General features: G+C 50.2%; 1 protein-coding gene across 1 annotated transcript in view; it reads left to right on the forward strand.

Annotated features, from left to right (window-relative positions):
* adgrl2a (adhesion G protein-coupled receptor L2a) overlaps nt 1–8,917 on the forward strand; it is a 777,020-nt gene extending 768,103 nt beyond the window's left edge. The window contains exons 22-24 of the mRNA XM_085983501.1: nt 3,390–3,518; nt 4,759–4,776; nt 7,284–8,917. Coding sequence (XP_085839627.1) covers nt 3,390–3,518; nt 4,759–4,776; nt 7,284–8,053 — 917 coding nt within the window. The 3' untranslated portion in view covers nt 8,054–8,917. The remainder of the gene's footprint in view (nt 1–3,389; nt 3,519–4,758; nt 4,777–7,283) is intronic.
* Nucleotides 8,918–25,781: the final 16,864 nt, after the last annotated feature.

The following is a 25,781-nucleotide window of genomic DNA, read 5'->3' on the forward strand; positions in this document are numbered from 1 at the left end:
GGTTGTGGGTTCAAGTCCCACTCCAGGGACTTGAGCACAGAAAGCTAGGCTGACACTCCCAGTGCAGTACTGAGGGAGTGCTGCACTGTCGGAGGTGTGCCGCCTTTCGGATGAGACGTTAAACCGAGGCCCCGTCTGCTCTCTCAGGTGGACGTAAAAGATCCCATGGCCACTGTTTCGAAGAAGATCAGGGGGAGTGATCCCCGGTGTCCTGGGGCCAATATTTATCCCTCAATCAACCTAACAAAAACTGATTATCTGGTCATTATAACATTGCTGTTTGTGGGAGGTGGCTGCGCGCAAATTGGCTGCTGCGTTTCCCATATTACAACAGTGGCTACACTCCAAAAATACTTCATTGGCTGTAAAGCGCTTTGAGACGTCCGATGGTTGTGACAGGCGCTATAGAAATGCAAGTCTTTCTTTATGATTTTATTCTATGCGAACGACTTATTGCCCTTCCCTAGTTGCCGTTGAGTGCTTTACTCAGCCGCTTCAGACAGCCTTTGAGAGTTATCCACATTGGAGTCACATGTAGGCCAGACCAGACCAGACCAGGGTAAGGACGGCAGGTTTCCTTCCCCAAAAGGGCCTCAGTGAACCGGTTGGATTTTTACGACCATCCGACAGTTTCGTGGTCACTTTTACTGATTCCAGATTTTTTTTTAAAAACTGAATTCAAAATCTGGGTGGGATTTGAAGTCACGTTCTACCTGGATTATTAGACCAGCCTCTGGCTTACTGGTCCAGTGACATAACCGGTACAACTACCGTACCGTGGAGCAGTGGACTCGAGAGTTAAAGTTACAGTCTCGGAGCCACACAGATCAGGAAGGGTCCTTTGGTTCGATCACCGGCCTGTGCAGAATTAGCTGCTCTCAGCCGAGGGCCACTTAAAATTGGCTGCGGTGCCTCTGGGTTAGCGGGGGAGGGGGTGTCCTGCTTCTGAAAGCTGTGTAGCGATCACCCGTTGGGCGTTTGTGGCCGGCGGATGAGGGTGGGGTAGGGCTCGGCTGCGCTGTCTTCCGCAGTCCGCCGGCGTGGTGTTTGTGGGGGGGGGGGGGGGACCCGAGATCGCACGGCTCAGTTTCACCCGAATGGGTAGATTTGCCGTGTCTGCGCACCTCCAACCCATGGCCACTTTTACCGGGTCAAAAAAAATCACAGGCCACGGGAAGGCGGTTTCATCATGTGCAACCTCGGCACACCCCCAGAGGTCACAGGTCAGAGCCTCAGCTTAGCCTTGTACACTTTATTGACCACATAGTTCTCCCCATAAACCGCGCGTGCGTCATTTGCAAATTGCCGCTTTTCGGTTCATGGGCTCCCCCGCCTTGCCAACTTTACCATATAAGTAGTCACCATTTAGAAAGAGACAGGAATACGGTGGACAGGTGGTTAAGAAGGGATATGGGAATCTTTCCTTTATTAGCCGAAGCATGGAATATAAGAGCAGGGGGGTTATGCTAGAACTGTATAAAACACTAGTTAGGCCACAGCTAGAGGACTGTGTACAGTTCTGGTCACCACATTACAGGAAAGTTGTGATTGCACTGGAGGGGGTGCAGAGGAGATTTACCAGGATGTTGCCTGGACTGGGGAATTTTAGCGATGAGGAAAGATTGGATAGGCTGGGGTTGTTTCTTTGGAATAGAGGAGGCTGAGGGGAGATTTAATTGAAGTGTATAAAATTATGAGGGGCCTAGATAGAGTGGAGAGGAAGGACCTATTTCCCCTAGCAGAGAGGTCAATAACCAGGGGGCATAGATTTAAAGTAATTGGTAGAAGGATTAGAGGGAAGTTGAGGAGAACTTTTTTCACCCAGAGGGCGGTGGGGGTCTGGAACTCACTGCCTGAAAGGGTGGTAGAGGCAGAAACCCTCATCACATTTAAAAAGTACTTGGATATGCACTTGAAGTTCCGTAACCTGCAGGGCTACGGACCAAGAGCTGGAAAGTGGGATTAGGCCTGATAGCTCTTTGTCGGCCGTAAATGTCTATGATTCTATGAATGTGTTGATCTAAAACAGCGAAAAACGCGCACGTTTTGGAAAGCAGGAAAAGCACGTCGGAACTCTTTCGGTAAATGGTGCAAAAGTAGGCCAGTTAATTTCCTAATAATTAAATGGGCAATGATTTAACAGTCAGATTTCCCCGGCCTTTTAAGTTCGGCAACTTAACACCGCGTTGCTGCCCGTTCTAAATTAAAATGAATGCCTCGAGGAATTAGTTATTTCAAACAAGGGGCAGTGGAGCTGCTGCGGCCTGCAGCAATGCTCTGAACAAATCCCACGTCAACAACCGTACAATAAATGGCTTAATACGCAGGCATAGTGGGGGGAGGGGAGGGGGAGTCAGATGAGAAGTTGCACTGTTAACCAGTTCGTAGTTTTGTGAACAGTCACATCCTCCTTTGCTTGTTTTAGGCATCGACCTTGGCGGTAAGCGATTTATACTTGTGCGCTCCCAATCGTCGACCCTCCCCTGCCCCGATACAGGCCTCCACCTTCCACCCCTGACCTCCCAACCCTCACGCCTGTACCTTGACAAGCGAGTGACAGACTTTTGATCGTGAGAGCGCGACGGGCGATTCCCTGATCCTCTCCTCGCCCAACGTCCGCAAACCTTCTCGTTTGCGAGCGGGTGCTGGAAGCGCGGCCGATTATTATATATTTTTTCCCCCTTTCCATTTTTATTTCTTCACTCTCTCGCCGAGGACACGCTCCTGTGGAAGTGCCTTTGGTAGTTAACGGCGCTATATAAATGCAAGCTGCTGCTGCTATTGTAGCCCAGCTGAGAGTAGACCAGGAATCCTCTTGGTCTGCCTGGGTCAGTTACTCACTGGATAAACTTACTGAGCCATCAGGGGAGGGAGGGAGGAAGGAAAGGGAGGGAGGTGATTGTGAGATCAGATCCCCTAACGTATGACCTGCAGCTACAACCCAATATGGGCCAAAATTTACTTCGACAGTGGAAACAAAATACCAGTGAATACAGAGACAAGAGTCGTTCTGCATGACGAGAATTAGAAGCTCCTCAGTGCAGGTGAAGCACGTCAAATAGCTATTAATTTTCGCCTTTCCCTTCGGAATGCGGCACTGTCTTGCAAGTCTGAAAGCCGCACAGGCCTTGTTAAGCCTCAAAAATGAATAGAAAGCACCTATTTTTTGGGGGGTTTTTTTCTCTCTCGCTCTCGTGATGAATGAAGAATGACATAACGCGTTGCAATTTTACTTCAAAGCTGACCAGGCCTTGTCAGCCGAATTTTAAACGCGGCATTTTTTTTTTTTGAGAGGGCCAACCTTCACTTGTGTGTTTTGAAAGAGTCTGTGAGCTTAACAAATAAAAAAAACCCAAACTGATGTATCTTTTTCTGTCTTGTTGCTTTAGGGATGACGGGCAATTATCTACTAACAAATCCTCTTCTGCGACCCCATGGCACTAACAACCCTTATAACACCTTACTTGCGGAAACCATTGTCTTTAATGCCCCTTCAGCTGACGTGTTTAGCTCACCAGGTGTGCTTACTTAACTCTTGGCGAACGATTGTTAACACAACTGCTGAAAGTTTCTCTCTTGGGTGCTGGTGAACTAGTTAGGATGGAACTGTGATCAGAATTACGCTGGCAAATGCTAAGAGGTTGCGGAGTCATTTCAATGCGAGATTTATCACAGTAATGGCGCTCGATAGTCAGCAAAGTACTAATTACAAGAAAACTCCGCCCCCATACTTCCCCGCCGCACCCCCTACACACTTCCCCCCCCACACACTTCCCCCCCCCACACACTTCCCCCCCCCACACACTTCCCCCCCCCCCCACACATTTCCCCCCCACACACTTCCCCCCCACACACACTTCCCCCCCACACACACTTCCCCCCCCCGCACACACACACACTTCCCCCCCCCACACACACTTCCCACCCCCCCCCACACACACTCTTTCCCCCCCCCCCCCCCAACACACACACTTCCCCAAACCCTGACCCCCCGAAGGCACACTAGCTACAGTCTGTGTGTAACTGAACGGGACGGATCCCAAGATTCAGTTCCCAGCTTGCTCTGAGTGAGCTCAACGCAACAGCTAGGGCAGTGTCCCTGTGCTGGGGAAGGGAGAAGGGGCTGGGTCAGGATTCCCTGCTCCTGATGGCCAGAGACGCACCCTCGTGCCCCCCCCGCCCCCATACACACACTCCCTGCTGTAAGAGTGCGGGTGAGAGAATGTCGGGTGCGGGCAGACTGCCATCCCCTACCCTGCGAGTAGGCTGTCGAATGGAGAATGGGTGAGCTGCTGCAGGGGTGGGTGGGTGGGGGGGGAGGAGGGGGCGCGGGATGGGGGGGTGCATGTGTCGAATCGTGTGCTAGCGGAAGTCAACACCTTGAGGAGAGGGATGGGAGGAACCATTGGCAGCGAGGAGGGGATTGCAGCTGCGCCTAGAGACAGCAAACAGAACCATTTCCCTTTCGCCAGTCACCATCACAACAGCCCTCCCCACAGCAGTAGCATTTGAATGGAAGCCTGTCGCTTGATCGCGTTCTGCCTCTCAATCAGAAAAGATGACTTTCAGTGTTGGGACTGGAATTCCATTTGCTCTCAAACATCTGTCTTGATACTGCGAGTAATCTAAGAGCCGAAGCTCAACTTCCAAAGAAGGAAAAAAATATAGCGGGCGTATTTTAAAAGTGGTGTGTTGAATCTAACCCGAGCTTTTTTATTCATTATTTGTCTTTTGCTCTTTCCTTATGCTTCCCTCTAGTGACCTACAGAGAGACAAGTATGGGAGTCAAACTTAACTTTACCTATCAAATGTAAAAAAAAATTCCGGCATGCTTGTTTTTTTTCCTTTTTTTTTTGAAATGAGGCAATTGGTGAAAACATAACTGGAGGTCAGAAGTAGACTCAGTGGGCATACAGTTGACTGTATAATTAGACCGGCTATAAAGGAACATATAAAATTGCTGGCAAGATAGGGATTATAGACTGTACTTTCACAAGCCTGAACATCGTCGGTGCAAATTCAATTGGCACAATCCCATTTGCTTTCTTTTGTTAAATTAAATGAAGCATCGAGATGCTTCCTCCAAATTGGACAGCTAGTTGCCCCGACGTTGCGGAGCTGCCAGGGCTACAAGATGCCAGGACTGGATTTTCCCTTGTCTGTCGCTAGAGAGCGCTACTCTTGGGAGTTTGGTAGCTCTGGGCTCGGGGAAGGGAAAGTCCTGCTCAGTTTCCTCCTGCTCCTGATAACCCAGCAAGCCCTGTGTAGTGCGCATCAGACACTCGGAGAGCATGCCTACGCTCACTGTCTAGGCTGGCCATATGGGTGTATGCCAATAAGAGTTGAGGCCTCCTGGAAATAAGAAGGTGTGGCGGGGGGGGGGGGTGCGCGGGGGGAGGAAACTGGCCAGAAAAGGAGAGGGGAACAATTGCTTCAGTTAAATATCTGCACAGGTCAGTAGAACTGGTGTGAATTCAACTGACGAGACTCCTACTGTGCAGAATAAAGCATGCAGACGCCATATTGGAGTCTCTGTGCCTTTCCGCTGCACGTCCGCAAGAGGCTGAGGGTGGTCCCCAGGCTGAAAGACCATTTCAGTTAAACCAGGTCGTTCCGTAATGATAGGCAGACTTAAGAGACCAGTCGATGACTGAGCCAGGCTCTGGCTCTCTGAAAAACTGGCAAGATGCCCCCCCCCCGCCGCCACACCCCCAGGTCAGCTGGACTGAACCCAATTTCAAGAGTTGGTTCTGGACGCTGCTAACTTTTTGCAGGCTATTTTGTTTTCCTGCTGTCAGTAAAGCTCTCCCCCCCCTCCACGCATTGCATATGGTGCAGCAGTCACGCCGCAGCCAGTCACGTTTTGCATCATTCTAGTCGAAGTAGCCAAAAAATAAAAATACCACTTTCCAAAGCATGCTCTACTCGCAAATGTGTGTTTTTGTTGTGCGTTTGTGTTTGTGATATTTCACGTGCTGGCTGTTTTACATGTCTGTGCTGTAGCAGAAGAAATTCCTACCTGTTCCGAAACACATCCCCCTAAAATGACCCATTTTTCGTGCGAACCTTTTCCTACTTTCTGCAAACACACGAGAGGTTGCTGTTCCTCTGCTGGCTGGTTTCGGGTGGCATCTCCTTTGCATTCCACGACCGACGTGTACTGTTCTAGACTTTATCTTCTGCGACCTGTGTTTTGAAGACATTGCACACATTTCTTTAGTTGACCAAGGCCGTGGTCTCTCGGGGCCTTCTCCACAAACCCCTGCCCCCATCCCCCCTACGCCCCCTAACAGCCTGTGTGGGTTCATTCGGGTGCCGTCACTGTGACTGATACAGGCTGCGTGGTTGCAAGCTACCTTGGACCTTATGAGGGGAGGGCGGGGGGGGTGGGGAGAGCGCGGGGGGTGGTAGCTCTCCAAAGAAAGATAAGTGTTTCCACCAAAACTAACACACGGAGGAGAGAAAACCAAAAGGATAATTCCTGCTTGCTTGCGGTCTAATTTGACGAGTCCTTGCTCTGACTGGTTTGCTGAGATGTTGCGTGATCCTTCCTCATGTTACAGTGATCGTTGTACTTTCTTTTATATATCAGCTACTCTTACACCAGATAGCCTGAGCAGACAGACTTGATGTGAATTGCCCATGTGAGTCGACCCAGCTGATGTCTATAGTGTTTTCAGATGGTGCTTGTGGAGCCTGATACCCGTAGTTCCAAGAGGATAACTGTTCTGTGTTTGTCATGCTTACTTCGTGCTTGCCCATTTTCCCATCCCTGCCTCCCCGCCGCCCTCATCCTTTGCTTTCCACCATCTGATGTCTCGTTACAAAAGAAATGTGAAATCGTTTTGCCTGCTAGTGTCTGGATTTCATTTGGTATGTTTATTTGCACTTGTTTTGTGTAGGTGGTGCATTTTCTTTCCCCAAGTCGCCTTTAAGGTAATTTAGGACAAAACCCCATTTTGCCTGGTCTTCCTTGTCCCGCGTAGAGCCACGTGTAACGGCCGTGCCTTAGACGCGCAAGGACAAGCGGAGCGTCGGAGCTGGCAGGTGCTGCCAATGTTAAGTCTCTCTCCACCGGCGAAGATATCGATTCATTTCAATGGCGGGGTGGGGAAAGGGGGCATCCTAGTATCTTAACCTTAAACACTGCAAATACATGCATCGTTGTTTTGTCCTGAAATACATTAAAAAGATTTCTTTCTTTGGCTTGGAAGGTTAAAAATAAAAAGGAGACAAACTGCTAACGCTGCCACCTATTTTTTTTTTTCTATTCTCGTTTCCAGGGCATTCACTGAACAACGGCAGGGACACAAGCGCGATGGATACCCTACCACTTAACGGCAACTTCAGCAACAGCTACGCCATTCGGAACGGGGACTTCACCAACGACAGCGTGCAGGCGCTGGACTGCGGGCTGAGCCTGGGGGACACGGCCTTTGAGAAGATGATCATCTCCGAACTGGTGCACAACAACCTCCGCGCCAGCGGCCACAAGAACCTCAACCTCGACCGCAGCCTGGCCGCCAAGGTGGCCGCCGCCACCGCCGCCGGCGGCAGCAGCAGCGAGGATGACGCCATCGTGGCCGACGCCTCGTCCTTGGCCCGCGGCGACCATCCGGGGGGGCGGCGCCACCCGGAGCTCGAAGCCCCGCTGATTCCGCAGCGCACCCACTCCCTCCTGTACCACCAGCAGAAGCGGGCCGAGCCCAAGGCCGACACTGGCTACGTCACTGAGCTCACAGCCGACGGCGACGACCCCTTGCAGTCGCCCAACAGAGACTCCCTGTACACGAGCATGCCCAACCTGAGAGACTCTCCCTACCCGGAGACCAGCCCGGAGGCAGAAGAGGACTTGTCGCCCTCCAAGAGGAGTGACAACGAGGACCTTTACTACAAGAGCATGCCCAACCTCGGGGCTGGGAACCAACTCCAAACGTACTATCAAATCAGTAGGGGCAACAGCGACGGATATATTATCCCCATTAACAAGGAAGAATCTATTCCAGAAGGGGACGTGAGGGAAGGACAAATGCAGCTGGTAACTAGTCTGTGAAACACATGCATTGAAAACAACGAAAACAATCGGACCTCTGCAGGTGCCACCCCTCATGTCTACCTGAATGGACAGTGCAGCGACCTGTGGTGCTTTTACATTGTACAGGGAAAAAAAAAACACAGCTGGGCCCTGCAGTTCTGCGAGGGCTTTGTGAGGAAAAGGGACTCTCTCACTACACAGAAACGTATTGTTCCGTCGCAAATAAAACCAGTCAAATCATCGGGTCTCTGCGCGTTTGTGCGCTGCTGCTGATGCAGTGAGAGAACTTCTGGCCATTCCAGTGCAGCAGTTTTGAACACAGTTGTATATATAGTTGCACCTTGTATTCCTCGCCCCAAACCACCCCCCCGTCCCCCATCCCCAATCCAGGCCTCGGCCCTAGGCCCCAGGCTCAACCCCAGGCCCCAGGCCCAGCCACGCATTATAATAGGAGAGACAGGTCTTTGAACCCTGCGAAAGTTGTCTGTAGTACCTTAATGCTCCCGGAGTGGCTTTGTTGAACACAGGAAAGAACTTTGCATCATTGGTCGGTTTTAAGAGCCGGTTGTCTCCTTTCAGTGTGCGAATGGAGACCCTGGTCAGCCACTAGCAGCTCAACCGCAGGCCTTACACCTCACGTTCGCTCAGCTGTACAGTTATCTGTTCTCACTGAGAAATGGCTAAAGAAAATATATTTTGTTGTATTGCTAGTGTAAAATAAATCGAATACATTGTCAGACCTAAATATAAGAGAATTTTAAACGGAAGGAATTTGATGAAAATATTGTGTGAAGCTCCCGATTGCACATATGATGAATTGTGTTTTTTTTTCTTTCTGTTGGAACTTGTCCATTGTGCAGATTAAACCACAAGTTTGCCATTTTTACTTCATTCACCTATTTTCGTAACCCTTTTTTAAAAAAAAAACATTTCTCTCTCGCCCTTTTGCCCTCCCGATGGAACCGCTGCCTTTAATGATTTATTATTTGGCCAAATGAGTTGTGCCCTTTAATCTTTTACTGAGTAGTTAAGCCAGTTGCGCCAAGTCTGGCTAAAAGCGGTGAAATCGGGCTCCAGTTGTTTTTACTGTAATATACTTGATGGGGGGGAGGGAGGGGAGCGGGGGGGAAGGGGTGAATGGCACTTGAAGTATTGTCATAACAAACTGGTTCAGCCAATCAAAGAAGCAGGTTGACCTCCTGGACCATGAGTGTGACCTTGCCATTTTTCATTCCACCTAAAACCCTCAAGAGTTTATTTATTTATCATGACCTGGGATTTAAGATTTGAACGGTCCCAGCAAAGATTTGCTTCAAAGTATCATTTTTGTGTATTTCCTGTTAATAACGAGACCCCCACCACTAATATCTGATGTAAAGTTTAACACTTCTTTGACAGTAAATAAATGTGAGAATTTTGCAAATAATCTATAAAGACAAGTGTTTTTTTCCCCATGCGGCGAGTGTATCAAATGTCTGTGAACATAGCTACAGTGTCAGCTCTGGCTCATCTCCTGACTCCCCAAAGCCTTTCCACTCCACCATCTACACGGCACAAGTCAGGAGTGTGATGGAATACTCTCCACTTGCCTGGATGAGTGCAGCTCCAACAACACTCAAGAAGCTCGACACCATCCAGGACCAAGCAGCCCGCTTGATTGGCTCTCCATCCACCACCTTAAACATTCACTCCCTCCACCACCGGCGCACCGTGGCTGCAGTGTGTACCATCTACAAGATGCACTGCAGCAACTCGCCAAGGCTTCTGCGACAGCCCCTCCCAAAACCCACAGCTTCTACCAAAAAGAAATTCAAGGGCAGCAGGCGCGTGAGAGCACCAACACCTCCCAAGTTCCCCTCCAAGTCACACACCATCCTGACTTTGAAATATATCGCACTTTCCTTCATCGTCGCTGGGTCAAAGTCCTAAAACTCCCTCCCTAACCGCACTGTGGAAGTATCTTCACCACAAGGACTGCAGCAGTTCAAGAAGGTGGCTCACCACCACCTTCTCAGGGGCAATTAGGGATGGGCAATAAATACTGGCCTTGCCAACAACGCCCACATCCCAGGAACGAAAAAAACCACTCACCTCGTTGAGTCAGAAAGTTGTAGGTTCAATCCCACTCCAGAGACTGGGCTGACACTCCAGTGCAGTACTGAGGGAGCACTGCACTGTCAGAGGTGCCATTTTTCAGGTGAGACGTTAAACCGAGGCCCCACCTACCCCCTCAGGTGGACATAAAAGAGCCCATGGCACTATTTCAAAGAAGGTCTCCCCAGTGTCCTGGTCAACATTTATCCCTCAAACCAACTTCAGTAAAACAGATGATCTGGTTATCACCTCATTGCTGTTGGTGGGACCTTGCTTACTCAAATTGGCTGCTGCGTTTCCTATATTACAACAGTGACTACACTTCAAAACTACTTTGTTAGTTGTAAAGCGCTTTGGTGCTTCCTGTGGTCGTGAAAGGTGCTGTATAAATGCAAGATCTTTCTTTCTTAACATTGTGCTAACCTTTCCTGTCCTCATGTCCTGAAGGCTCTGACCTTGGTTCTGTAGACTCCCAATTGCCCTCTGGTACCTCTTCCAAATAACGCAACCTGTAAGCCGGAATAGCGAGCATCAGAAAGCTATTCCAACATATGGGGGGCTGGCATCGACGCCAATCCCATTCCTTCCAGCACAGTGATGAGGAGCAGCATCCGGGGCTGGCTTTTCCTCCTCCCTCTCCACAAGCCGCTGATTCTGCCCCTCAGCCCCGTCTCTTCCCGTTTTTAAAAGGGAGTTTTTCCTCACTTTAAGCCGAGCGAACGATGGGTAAGTTTTTGAATTAGATTGAGCAGTGTGGAACAAGTATGTTGGGAAATGAAGGATAAGCATCGTTATGACGCACAAATTTATGGAAAATGTCTTTGCATTTGAAATTCTTCCTAGCCTGAAGAAATACTGTAAAACGACATATCCCAGCAAATTAATTTTAGCGATATTCGCAAATGGCCCATTGAGCTCAAAGTTTTAATTACGGCTGACATCTTACATTACCATTTAATGCAATTATCATTACATTAAACGTTAGGCTATTAGGGTGATCATTTATTTACAGAGAAAAGTCAATTTTGGAGTGCTAACGAAAATAATATTCATAATGAATGTTTCTAGTCTTGCAGCCCTGTGCAATTTGGTTTATATTGCCGGAGAACCAGGCCAGATCAATGGGAGGTGGAGCCATGACGAGAAACATTAGACCACACTTGGAGTACTGTGTACGGTTCTGGTCTCCATATTATAATATAAGGATATAGAGACACTGGAGAAGGCGTTAAAAAAAAAAGTTGATAATGGATGATACCAGAACTGAGAGCTTATACATGTCTGGAAAGATCGAACAGGCTTTAGGGGATCTTTTCTCTAGAAAAGAGAAGGCTGAGGGGTGATCTCTTAGAGGTCTTTAATATTACGAAGGGGTTCAATAGGGTAGATGTACAGAAGATGTTTCCACTTGTGGGGGAGACCAGAACTAGGGGCCATAAATATAGATAAATAAAGACAGTCACTAATAAATCTGATAAGGAATTCAGGAGAAACTTCTTTACCCAGAGAGTGGTCAGAATTTGGAACTCGCTACCATAAGGAGCAGTTGAGACGAATAGCATCGTGTGAATAAACACATGGAGGAGCAAGGAATAGAAGGATATGCTGATAAGGTTAGATGAAGAGTGGTGGGCGGAGGCTCGTGTAGAGCCAGTTGGGCCGAATGATCTGTTTCTGTGCTGTAAATTCTGTGTAATATGTAATTCATTACTAAGAAGGTTCACTCGGTTAATCCCGGGGATGAGGGGGTGGTCATATGAGGTGAGGTTGAGTAGATTGGGACTCTACTCATTGGAGTTTAGAAGAATGAGAGGCGATCTTATTGAAATATATAAGATTGTGAAGGGGTTGGATCGGGTGGATGCGGGGAGGATGTTCCCGATGATGGGTGAAACTAGAACTAGGGGGCATAGTCTTAGAATAAGGGGCTGCTCTTTCAAAACTGAGATGAGGAGGAACTACTTCACTCAGAGGGCGATAGGTCCATGGAATATTCTGCCCCAAAAAGCTGTAGAAGCTACATCATTACATAAATTTAAAACAGAAATAGACAGTTTCCTAGAAGTAAAGGGAATTAAGGTTTACAGGGAGCGGGCAGGAATTTGGACATGAGTCTAGGTTCGGATCGGACATGGCCCTGTGGGTAGCGGAGCGGGCCCAGGGGCCGTGTAGCCTGATCCTGCTCCTATTTCGTGTGTCTAATTCTGTTAGATTCAGGAGATGGTTCTGTGATAGTGGATTGGCGGTTAGGATCAGATCAGCCATGATCTTATTGAATGGCGGAGCAGACTCGAGGTGCCGATTGGCCTACTCCTGCTCCTATTTCTTATGTTCTTATTGCACGTGAAGCACTTTGAAATGCCTGAGAGATGTGATACGGTATCCTAAAAATGCAAATCTTTCTTTCATGCATTTTTGCCTTGTTGAAGATATTATTCCTTTCCTGTGGTTCTTTGTCATCTGCGCGACACCAGCCAAGAGGGCAAGCAAGCTCGCCTGCTTCTTGACCAATGATAGTTCAGCTCCGTGATGAGTTGCCAAGAGTGCGTAGAGGGGCCTGGAGTGATCGGATTGTCTTGTCCTGCTCCTTTTACCGGAGCAGCTATCCTGCGTTCAGTGCCGTGGACGGGGAAAATGTATGAATTTGCGTAGAAGTGTGTTTTGTTTTGGGGCTGAGATATCAATCAGAAGGATTTTGAGCATTGCTCACTCTTGTGGCCAGTGATGCCATTCATAGCTTTTTTTAATGCTGATCCACAGAATAGAAGGTGACGGACAGAGCAACCTCCACAAGGCTGATAGTTTGGACGTGCATGCAAGCTGATCCTCTCCCCCCCCACCCCCCCTCCCCCCCCTCCCCCCACCTTTCCTGGTCTTGAATCCCTGGAATCAGCTGGCATCCATATTCCAGTTCCTGCCCAGTTCATCTTTCTGACTGTGCGACTGACATTACCAATATCCCATGATGGGAAACCTGTGCCCGCCCGTTCTATGGCAGCACAGTGTGTGCTGGGTCACCATCGTACCCAGCCCATAAACTACAGTTCAAAACTCTGAATCGGGGTAGGACATTTAGGACTGAGATGAGGAGAAATTTCTTCACTCAGAGGGTGGTGAACCTGTGGAATTCTCTACCACAGAAGGCTGTGGAGGCCAAGTCACTGAATATATTTAAGAAGGAGATAGGTAGATTTCTAGACACAAAAGGCATCAAGGGGTATGGGGAGACAGCGGGAATATGGTGTTATAAATCTCATCATCCAGAAATTACTTATGAAATAACGCTGGACGGCCAGCTGGTGGCGCCGTCCAAGGAGTATAAATACTCGGGCGTGGGCCCCAGCTTTCCAGGGACATTTTGTAAGACAAGGAACTAGTGAAGTACAACTAGACCTCCATGTTCTGAAACAAGTTGATTAAAGCCTTGCTTTATACTCAAACCAAGTGTGTAGTGAGTTTTATTACGTCAACTGGTATTGAGATAGAGGATCAGCCATGATCATATTGAATGGCGGAGCAGGCTCGAAGGGCCGAATGGCCTACGCCTGCTCCTATTTTTCTATGTTTCTATGTGAAGCGTTGCATCACTTTAATACGCCAAGCAACAGTCACTAACACGCAAATATAAACTGGGGGCGGGGAGGGGCAGAGATGTAAGATTAGTATCAGAAGCTCAACAGGGGAGGTTAGAAGAAATTTCTTCATGAAAGAATAAAATAAAGAACTTGCAGTTATATCGCATCTTTCACAACACCAGGATGCCCCAAAGCGTTTTACAGCTAATTAAGTACTTTTTGAGCTCAAGTCTCTCGAGGGGGCCTTGAACTCACAACATTCTGACTCTGACGTGAGAGTGCTACCCACTGAGCCACGACTGACTCTTGCAAAATCATAGAATGATAGAAATTTACAGCACAGGAAGAGGACATTCGGCCCATCATATCTGCCGGCTGAAAAAGAACTATCCCGCCTAACCCCACGTTCCAGCTCTTGGTCCGTAGCCCTGCCGGTTACGGCACTTCAAGTGCCTATCCAGGTACTTTTGAAATGCGATGAGGGTCTCTGCCTCTACCACCCTTGCAGGCAGTGAGTTCCAGACCCCCACCACCCTCTGGGTGAAAAGATTTCTCCTCCAACTCCCCTCTAATCCTTCAACCAATTGCTTTAAATCTCTGCCCCCTGGTTATTGACCTCTCTGCTACGAGGATAGGGAGTCAATCGCTATATGTAACAGGGAACTAGAAATAAGCACTTGAAGAGGATAATTATTGAAGGTTGGATGGGAATTAGAGGAGAGAGCTTCGGCGTCCTGTGCTGAAATTTCTGTGAGTGTGAAAATATTCCAAATGGTTGCTGTGGGCTTTAATTGGAATTCAGTAGTACATGGGGTCCTTTGGATTCAAGCTCATTTTTAGCATGGCAATGTCGTACCTTTTGATTAAACCTTTCAAAGGAGATATAGAAGCTGCAGTGATTTATCGGGACTTTTGGTATTTGAAAGGCGAGTTAGGATTTAGATGATGCATGTTCCTGTGGCCATGGCTGATGGAACTATCCCTTTATTATGCAGGAAATATTATCTGAAGCTCCAAATGATTTCTAATGTATTTAAATCAATACTAATGGATTTTGCTGAATGGAGATGGTTTGATATATTGGGCAATTTCATTTTCCACTAGGGTTCCCAATTAAAAGGATTCAAATGGGACTCATTACGGAGAGGCAGAAGAATACTGTGTTTTAATTTCAAATGTTGAAATTCCGCATGTAAGTGCTGTTAAGACTCGGGAATCATTAAACAACGATTCCAATTGAAATATTGGCTAATAGGAAAAAGAGAGAACTGTGAATGCTGGAAATCTGAAACGAAAATGGAAAATGTTTGAGAATAGGAACGATTTTTTTTTTGACAAACCAAAGAATGAAAGAAATTTATACAGCGCTTACCATGACCTCAGGACGACCCGGAGTGCTTCACGGCCAATTAATTACTTTTGAACTGCTGTAATGTAGGGAAATGTGGCAGCCAATTTGCGCACAGCAAGGTACCACAAACAGCGAGGAGATAAATGGTCAGATAATCTGTTTTCAGTGACGTTGGTTGAAGGGAAAATGTTGGCCAGAACACTGGGTAAAAACACCCCTGTTAAACCTGCTCTCAAGGGCTTTGGGTGGCGGAACTGCCCCACCCCCACCTCCCCCCCAACACCCCTCAACCCCCACCTCCGCCCCACCACACCTCCCCTCCCCCCACCCCCCACCACACCTCCACCCCCACCCCCGCCCCACCACACCTCCCCCCACCCCCACCTCCGCCCCAACACCCCTCCCCCCCGCCCCCACCTCCGCCCTCAACCCCCGCCCCCACCCACACCCCCACCGCACATCCCTAACCACCCCCACCTCCGCCCCACCACACCTTCCCCTGCCCGAACACCCCTCCCAGCCCCACCACACCTCCTCCCCAACACCCCTCAACCCCCGCCCCCACCACACCTCCCCCTCAACCCCCGCCACCACCCACGCCCCCACCGCACATCCCTAACCACCTCCGCCCCACCACACCTTCCCCTGCCCGAACACCCCTCCCACCCCTGCCCCACCACACCTCCTCCCCCACCCTCACCCCCACCTCCGCCCCCAAACACCCCTCCCCCACTACCCAGCACACCTTCCCCCCCACCTCCGCCCACGCCACCCCTCCTCCCCCTCCCGCCCGCCCCACCACACCTCCCCCCACCCCCGCCTCCGCCCCATCACACCTCCCCCCCGCCCCCACCACACCTCCCCCCCCGCCCCCGCCCCACCACACCTCCCCCCACCCCCACCTCCGCCCCAACACCCCTCCCCCCCGCCCCCACCTCCGCCCTCAACCCCCGCCCCCACCCACACCCCCACCGCACATCCCTAACCACCCCCACCTCCGCCCCACCACACCTTCCCCTGCCCGAACACCCCTCCCAGCCCCACCACACCTCCTCCCCAACACCCCTCAACCCCCGCCCCCACCACACCTCCCCCTCAACCCCCGCCACCACCCACGCCCCCACCGCACATCCCTAACCACCTCCGCCCCACCACACCTTCCCCTGCCCGAACACCCCTCCCACCCCTGCCCCACCACACCTCCTCCCCCACCCTCACCCCCACCTCCGCCCCCAAACACCCCTCCCCCACTACCCAGCACACCTTCCCCCCCACCTCCGCCCACGCCACCCCTCCTCCCCCTCCCGCCCGCCCCACCACACCTCCCCCCACCCCCGCCTCCGCCCCATCACACCTCCCCCCCGCCCCCACCACACCTCCCCCCCCGCCCCACCACACCTCCCCCCCCGCCCCACCACACCTCCCCCCCCGCCCCACCACACCTCCCCCCCAGCCCCCACCACACCTCCCCCCCGCCCCCACCACACCTCCCCCCCCGCCCCCACCACACCTCCCCCCCCCGCCCCCACCACACCTCCCCCCCGCCCCCACCACACCTCCCCCCCCGCCCCCACCACACCTCCCCCCCCGCCCCCACCACACCTCCCCCCCCCCGCCCCCACCACATCTCCCCCCCCTCCCGTCCGCCCCACCACACCTCTCCCGCCCGCCCCCACCACACCTTCCCCCCACCTCCGCCCCCACCACACCTCTCCCCCTCCCCCCCGCCCCACCACACTTCCTCCCCCTCCCCCGCCGCCCCCACCACACCTCCCACCCCTCCCCCTGCCCCCACCTCCGCCCCCACACCTCCCCCCCGCCCCCACCACACCTCCTCCCCCTCCCCCCGCCCCCACCACACCTCCCCCCGCCCCACCACACCTCCTCCCCACCACACCTCTCCCCCTCCCCCCGTCCCCACCACACCTCCCCCCCACCACACCTCTCCCCCTCCCCCCCCGCCCCCACCACACCTCCCACCCCTCCCCCTGCCCCCACCTCCGCCCCCACACCTCCCCCCCGCCCCCACCACACCTCCCCCCGCCCCACCACACCTCCTCCCCACCACACCTCTCCCCCTCCCCCCGTCCCCACCACACCTCCCCCCCGCCCCCACCACACCTCTCCCCCCACCTCCACCACACCTCCCCCCCCACCTCCACCACACCTCCCCCCCCACCCCCCACCACACCTCCCCCCCAACCCCCACCACACCTCCCCCCCCACCCCCACCACACCTCCTCCCCACCACACCTCTCCCCCTCCCCCCGTCCCCACCACACCTCTCCCCCCTCCCCCCGTCCCCACCACACCTCCTCCCCTCCCCCCCCGCCCCCACATCTTAGATGCATCCCAACTTCTAAATCCTAGAACCAGGGCATTGGGCACTCTTTCAGTGTGCATCCATGCCATTTTCGGGGCTTATTCTGAATTTGCCGCGTTCCCCGGTCAGTCGCCCTGTGGAAGGTGACTGTTGTAAAATTTACCGGGCTAGGGTTAGGTTCTGGCCAGTAAGTACGCCTGCTCGCATGTGTACATTGCAGTGGTGCCATCGGAAGGGGAATTGGCAGGAACGGCAAATGAATGGCGTCACCCTGCCAGTCTCGCCTCTTTCATTGACCTCTGCATGGAAGGGGTCAGTCACCAAAAGTATCTTCCACGCCCCCCCCCCCCCCCGGGCCCCACCCCGCACCCCCCCCCGGCCCCACATTTTCGACAGAATTTTGAAACCCACAAATAAAGTAGCAGAGGCCTGCTGTGAATGCGCCTGCCTCAAATTCTTCTCTCGCCCGCCCAGATTGTGTGGTCATATCACCCACAGAACGAAACAATTTCAGGGCTGGTCTGTTCGGCTAAAACGTTGACCTGTCCTTTTTTTAAATCTTTTCCAAATCCTGGCAGAGCTCGCTGTGTTATTTTATTTTAGCATTTTTCAGTTTGGATTTGAAAGATCGCTCAGGTTAAGTCTTGCATTCACCTCCGATTATGGGTTCATGATCCACTCCAGGGGACTCGGACAGATAAAACCAAACTGGCACTTGTAGTCCACTGCTGAGGAGGGTGCCGCAAGTTGCTGCCCTTCTTAGACGAGACCTTGTTTACCTGTTCAGTGGGATATTGTAGGATTTCCCGGAAATAATTGAGGAGTGGGGAGTTGTCCTGGTGTCGGGGTCAGGCATTGCCATCGTAATGTTACTTGTGGCATCTCTACTGGGAACAAAATGGTTGCTGCATTTTTCTACATAACAATGCATCTGAAACACAGCGAGTTGTTTCTTGGAGACGTCATGAAGTGCCAGGGGAAACGGTTGTTCTTTCCCTCTGTTGCAATCATTATGAGTCCTAATGGTTGCAAAGACGAGTGCACCAGAACGGAATCAACATATTATCAACACCCAGTATGCTGCACATATTTCACATGTGTCCCAAAGTATTTACTTCAAATCTACTATAGTTACAGATTAAAACTAGCCCTTAAAACACTTGCTGGATCCAAAGTTATCCTGAGGGTCTGGAAATCTAGCCCTCGAAGCTCAGTCTACAACAACTTGGTCTTTATATAGCGCCTTTAACGTAGTAAAACGTCCCAAGGTGCTTCACAAGAACGTTACCAATCAAAATTTGACACCGAGCCACAGAAGGAGATATCAGAATATTTGACTAAAAGCTTGGTCAAAGAGGTTGGTTTTCAGGAGGACTTAAAGGAGGAGAGAGAGGTAGAGAGGTTTAAGGAGGGGAGTCCAGAGCTTTGGGCCTAGGCAGCTGAATGGTGGAGCGATTAAAATTGGGGATGCGCAAGAGGCCAGAATTGGAGGAGTGCAGAGATCTCGGAGGGTTGTAGAGCTGGAGGAGGTTACAGAGATGGGGAGGGGCGAGGCTATGGAGGGATTTGAAAACAAGAATGAGAATTTTAAAATCGAGGTATTGCCCTACCGGGAAACAATGTAAGTCAGTAAACACAGGGGTGTTGGGTGAACGGGACTTGGTGCAAGTTAAGATACGGGCAGCAGAGATTTGGATGAGCTCAAGTTTATGAAGGGTGGAAGATGGAAGGCTGGCTAGCAGATCATTGGAATAGTCAAGTCTAGAGCAATGTTTCTGATAAAAAAAATTCTGGGTGTGCCCATTCAAAGTTTTGCGCAAAATTTCCCATTGAAAAGCCAGTAAGCACCTTGCGCGGGACCTACGGACGGCTGCGTGGTCCGCGGCCGGGCGGCTTTGCAGGAACGTCGATCTAGAGGTAACAACGGCATGGATGAGGGTTTCAGCAGCAGATGAGCTGAGGTGGGGAGGAGACGGGCGAAGTTACAGAGGTGGAAGTCGGCGGTCTTGATGACAAAGCGAAAATGTGGCCGGACGCTCACCTCAGTGTCAAACCAAGGTGGCGAGCGGCCTGGTTCAGCTTCAGACAGCCGCCAGGAGCAGGGATGAAGTCGGTGGCTAGAGAAGAGAGTTTGTGCTGGGGACTGAAGACAATGGGCAGGATTTTCATTGGGCCGTGGAGTCGGGTTTGGAGGCGTGCGGGGGGGGTTAAAATCCCGAAATCGGGGGTCCCGACACCATCCCACCCCCAACCCGCCTCCATGCCAGTTTCAAAGGAGGCGGGTACCCGCCCCACACTGGGACCCACCTCCTCGAGGCGGGAAGGGGATTAGTGCTAATTAACTGCCTGTTAACAGGTAGTTAACAGGCAATTTTTAGCCTAATCCCTATTTTGAAGGTTGAAGTGTGGGATTCCCGTCGGGTTGAAGGACTTGGAGGGGTCGAGATGTTGGTGTTCAGGTGAGTGATGTGTGCATGAGTGCAAAGGTAAGTGTGTTTGGTGTGTCTAAAGTGATTAAAGAAGTTTTAATTACCTTTTCTTACCTTTACAACCTTCCTTCCTCTAGGTCCCAGGAGTCCGCCATCTTACCAGCACAGAAAGCAGAATGGCTGTGAACTGTCAAAAGTGACAGCCTGCAGCTTTCTGTGCCAGTGAGATTTCTAACTGAGTCTGTGTCGAAGGACTCAGGTTAGAAGTAAGACTGTCAGTGTTTGACAGCTTCAAACAGCTGTGAAACACTGATATTCCATCTGTCAAAATATCTTGACAGATGAAATTTCAGTCTGTGACATCACGTGTTGCCGGGTGGCCCTTAATTGGCCTGCTGAGCCCATTGGGTGGGCTCAACAAGGTCAATCAAGTTAAAATCGCGTGGATTGGCCGCATCTCGATGGAGACGGGACTACAACCCCGAAAGTTGTAGTCCTGCCTCCAACCCGACTCCTCAATGAATATCCAGCCCAATGACTTTGGACTTCCCAATATTTAGTTGGAGGAAATTTCTGCGCATCTAGCACTGGATGTCGGACAAGCAGTGTGACAATTTAGAGCCAGCGGAGGGGTCGAGAGGTGGTGGTGAGGTAGAGCTGGGTGTCGTCAGCGTACATGTGGAACCTGATGATGTGTTTTCGGATAATGTCGCCGAGGGGCAGCAAACATCCAGAAGATGAAGGACTGAAAGAGACCAGCTGTTCCATTGAGCCTGCCCCATGCAGTTGTGATGCTCTTAGCATTGTGGTTAACAACACCCGCCACCCACCGGAGAGAGGCAAAAAAGAACAGATAAAAAACACACAGGCCAATTTTTAGGGAGAAAAATACCTCGTAATTTTTTCTGTGACTCTCTTAGGCAATCAAAATTAGTCCAGGAGAACACATTGACCACAATTTATATTGTTTATTATTCCGCCCGCCTTTTTTTTCATTCTCAGGACGTGGGCGTCGCTGGCAAGACCGGCATTTATTGCTCACCTCTAGTCGCCACGACTGAGTGGCTTGCTAGACCAATTCAGAGGGGCAATTAAGAGTCAACCACATTGGTGTGGGACTGGAGTCACATATAGGCCAGACCGGGTAAGGATGGCAGATTTCCGTTGCTAAAGGACATCAGTGAACCAGTCGGGTTTTTATGATAATCCAACAGCTTCATGGTCACTTTTACTGACGCCAGATTTTAAAAAAAAAAATGAAATCATAGAATAAATACAGCACCAAAGGGGGCCATTCGGCCCATCGAGTCTGCGCCGGCTCTTTCGAAGAGCAATCCAGTTAGTCCCACTCCCCCGCACTTTCCCCATATCCCTGCAATTTTTTCTCCTTCAAGTATGTATCCAATTCCCTTTTGAAGGCTACTATTGAATCTTTATCCCCTGCCCTATCAGGCAGTGCATTCCAAATCCTAACCACTCATTGTGTAAAATAGTTTTTCTTCATGTAGCCTCTGGTTCTTTTGCCAATCACCTTAATTCTGGGCCCTCTGGTTATCGACCCATCAGCCACTGGAAACAGTTTCCCTTTATTTACTTTATCTAAACACTTCATGATTTTAAACAATGCTATCAAATCTCCTCTCAGCCTTCTCTGCTCCAAGGAGAACAACCCCAGCTTCTCCAGTCTGTCCATGTAACTGTGACTGGAGTCGGACAAAGTCAACATGGATTTACAAAAGGTAAATCGTGCTTGACTAATCTGCTGGAATTTTTTGAGGATCTAACTAGTAAAATAGATACGGGAGAACCAGTGGATGTGGTGTATTTGGACTTTCAGAAGGCTTTCGATAAGGTCCCGCATAAGAGATTAGCTTGCAAAATTAAGGCGCATGGGATTGGGGGCAAGGTATTGATTGGATAGAGAACTGGTTGGCAGATAGAAAGCAAAGAGTTGGAATAAACGGGTCATTTTCCGAGTGGCAGGCAGTGACTAGTGGGGTACCGCAAGGATCGGTCCTAGGACCCCAGCTGTTCACAATATATATTAATGATCTGGACGAGGGAATTGGATGTAGTATCTCCAAATTTACAGACGACACAAAGCTGGGTGGGAGGGTATGCTGTGAGGAGGATGTTGTGAAACTCCAGTACGATTTGGACAGGTTGGGTGATTGGGCAGAAACATGGCAAATGCACTATAATGTGGATAAATGTGAGGTTATCCACTTTGGTGGCAAAAACAGGAAGGCAGATTATTATTTGAATGGCAATAGATTGGGAGAAGGGGAAGTGCAAAGAGACCTGGGTGTCCTTGTGCACCAGTCGCTGAAGGAAAGCATGCAGGTGCAGCAGGCGGTTATAAAGGCAAATGGTATGTTGGCCTTCGTAGCAAGAGGGTTTGAGTACAGGAACAAGGATGTCTTGCTGCAGTTGTACAGGGCCTTGGTGAGACCGCACCTTGAGTATTGTGTGCAGTTTTGGTCGCCTTATCTGAGGAAGGACGTTCTTGCCATGGAAGGAGTGCAGCGAAGATTCACCAGGCTGATACCTGGGATGGCAGGAATGACGTTTGAGGAGAGATTGTGTCGATTGGGCTTGTACTCGCTGGAGTTTAGAAGATTGAGAGGGGATCTCATCGAAACCTATAAAATTCTGTCAGGCCTGGACAGACTAGATGCAGGAAGGATGTTCCCGATGGCCGCGGAGTCCAGAACCAGGGGTCATAGTCTAAGGATAAGGGGTAAGCCATTTAGGACTGAGATGAGGAGGAATTTCTTCACCCAGAGAGTGGTGAATCTGTGGAATTCTCTGCCACAGAGGGCGGTGGAGGCCAGTTCATTAAATATATTCAAGAAGGAGTTGGATATATTTCTTAAGGCTAAAGGGATCAAGGGATATGGGGAGAAAGCAGGGACAGGGTACTGAACTTGGATGATCAGCCATGATCGCATTGAATGGCGGAGCAGGCTCGAGGGGCCGAATGGCCTACTCCTGCTCCTATCTTCTATGTTTCTATGTAACTACCTGTTAACAGGCAGTTAATTGGCACTAATCCCCTTCCCGCTTCAGGGAGGCGGCTCCCAGCCCAGGTCGGGTACCCGCCTCCTGGGAAACGGGCATGGAGGTGGGTTGGGGGCGGGAAGGGTTCGTGCCTCCCGATTCTGCAATTTTCCCCCACTCCCGCCTCCAAACCCGCCTCCACGGGGCTTGGAAATTCGAGCCCTGAGTGTCAGCTGTGGCTCAGTGGGTAGCACGCTCACCTCTGAGTCAGAAGGTTGTGGGTTCAAGTCCCACTCAAGGGACTTGAGCACAGAAAGCTAGGCTGACACTCCCAGTGCAGTGCTGAGGGAGTGCTGCACTATCGGAGGTGCCGTCTTTTGGATGAGACGTTAAACCGAGGCCCCGTCTGTTCTCTCGAGGACATAAAAGATCCCATGGCACTATTTCGAAGAAGAGCAGGGGTGTTATCCCCGGTGTCCTGGGCAATATTTATCCCTCAATCAACATCACTAAAACAGATGATCTGGTCATGATCACATTGCTGTTTGTGGGAGCTTGCTGTGCGCAAATTGGCTGCCGCATTTCCTTCATTTCAACTACACTTCAAAAGTACTTCATTGGCTGTAAAGCGCTTTGGGACGTCCGGTGTTCGTGAAAGGTGCTAAACAAATGCAGGTCTTTCTTTTTGCATTGACTTTCATCTGCCATGTGTTCGCCCATTCCACCAGCCTGTCTGTCTTCTTGAAGTCTATTACCATCTTCCTCACTGTTTATTACACTTCTAAGTTTCATGACAACTGTAAATGTCCAAGTTATTAATGTATATCAAAAACAGCAGTGGTCCTAGTACTGAACCTTGCGGAACGCCACTGTATACTTCCCTCCAGTCCGAAAAACAGCCATTCACCACAACTTTCTGTTTTCTATCCATTAGCCAATTTTGTATCCGTGCTGCTACTGCCCCTTTTATCCCATGGGCTTTAATTTTGCTAACAAACCTAGTGGTACTTTATCAAATGCTTTTTGAAAGTCCAGATACACAACAGCAACTGCACTGCTCTCATCCAGCCTCTCTGTTCCCTCATCAAATAACTCAAATCAAGTTAGTCAAACACGATTTGCCCTTAATAAATCCATGCTGACTCTCCTCCATGCTTGTCCAAGTGGCTGTTAATTTTCTCCCGGATTTTTGTTTCTAAAAGCTTTCCCACCACCGACCTTAAACTGACTGGCCTGTAACATAGAAACATAGAAGATAGGAGCAGGAGTAGGCCATTCGGCCCCTCGAGCCTGCTCTGCCATTCAATGAGATCATGGCAGATCGTCCAAATTCAGTACCCAGTCCCTGCTTTCTCCCCATATCCCTTGATCCCTTTAGCTTTAAGAAATATATCTAACTTCTTCTTGAATATATTTAATGAATTGGCCTCCACTGCCTTCTGTGGTAGAGAATTCCACAGGCTCACCACTCTCTGGGTGAAGAAATTCCTCCTCATCTCAGTCCTAAATGGCTTACCCTTATCTTTAGACCGTGACCCCTGGTTCTGGACTCCCCCGCCACTGGGAACATCCTTCCTGCATCTAGTCTGTCTAGTCCTGTTAGAATTTTATAAGTTTCAATGAGATCCCCTCTCATTCTTCTGAACTCCAGCGAATATAAGCCCAATCGACCCAATCTCTCCTCATACATCATTCCTGCCATCCCGTAATTGCCAGGATTATCTGTTAGATCCGTGTGTTAATGGAGACACGGAATGCAGGAGTTGATTTACCAAGTGTTTATTGAACAAAGTCTGGAGGTGAACTAACTACACAAGATGCTATACAGGCTTATATACCCGAGTGGTCACTACCGGTACTACAGTACACAGGGGCTTCAAAAACATAGTTCCTCTTAAAGGTACATACACTACAATTCCTCCACTTTTAGATAAATAGTACATAACATTTTTACAAGAACAATAATCTACACATTTGCTGAAGTTAATCAATTACAAATTCAGTCTCTCTGGAGGCTTCCTGACTCGGTCCGGATAACGCCTCGGCGGTGTAGTAGGTTCTTTTGGCAAGGTCGATTCGGCTTCAGTGCCAGTGTCGGGTTCATCTGGTTCCAGTATCACCGGATCGGAGTTAGATACTGTGGGTATCTCTGCTTCATCACTAGGCGTATAGAGTTGTGGTGTAGGTTGTCCTTTTTCGGATGACTCTATGATCTGGTCAGCATGGCGCCTTATTATGCTTTCTCCCATGTCCACGGTATACATCAGCGGTCCTAGTCATGTGCAAATAGTTCCAGGCTGCCATTTCTCGGTACAGTAGTCCCGGGCCAAAACTGGTTGACCTATCTGGAAGGTTCTAGTTGGCCTTTCATTCATGCTTTGAAATTACCGGTTCTCTACGTCCCTTCTGACGTTTGGCTTGACCAAATCCAGCCGGCATCTTAGCCTTCTATTGAAAAACATCATGGCGGGGGTTTGGTTTGTAACCACATGTGTTGCATTCCTGTACGCAAATAAGAAGTTATCTACCTTATGTTGTAGATTTATGTCTTCATTACCCATGGCCTTTATGGCCTTCTTGAAGGTCTGGACAAACCTTTCAGCTAATCCATTGGTGGCTGGATGGTATGGGCGGACGTGTAGTGCTTAACCCCATTGTTTTTTAAGAACTTCCTGAATTCTTCGGATACAAATTGCGGTCCATTATCAGAGCAGATCTGTTCAGGCAGCCCATTCCTGGCGAATATGGTCCTTAATACTGTGATGGTTTTTTCCGTGGTGGTGGAAGACATCTTTATTACCTCCGGCCACTTGGAGTGTGCATCCACCGCGATTAAGAACATTGAGTCCATAAATGGACCAGCAAAGTCGATATGTACCCTTTGCCATGGAGATGAGGGCCACTCCCATGGATGTAGAGGGGCTTGTGGTGGGGCGTTTTGGACCTTCTGGCATCCTAGACAGCTCTTGGTCAT

The sequence above is a fragment of the Somniosus microcephalus genome, chromosome 3, assembly GCF_052327205.1.
Source record: "Somniosus microcephalus isolate GS21.2 chromosome 3, FLI_Smic_1.0, whole genome shotgun sequence".
NCBI classification, from domain to species: Eukaryota; Metazoa; Chordata; class Chondrichthyes; order Squaliformes; family Somniosidae; genus Somniosus; species Somniosus microcephalus.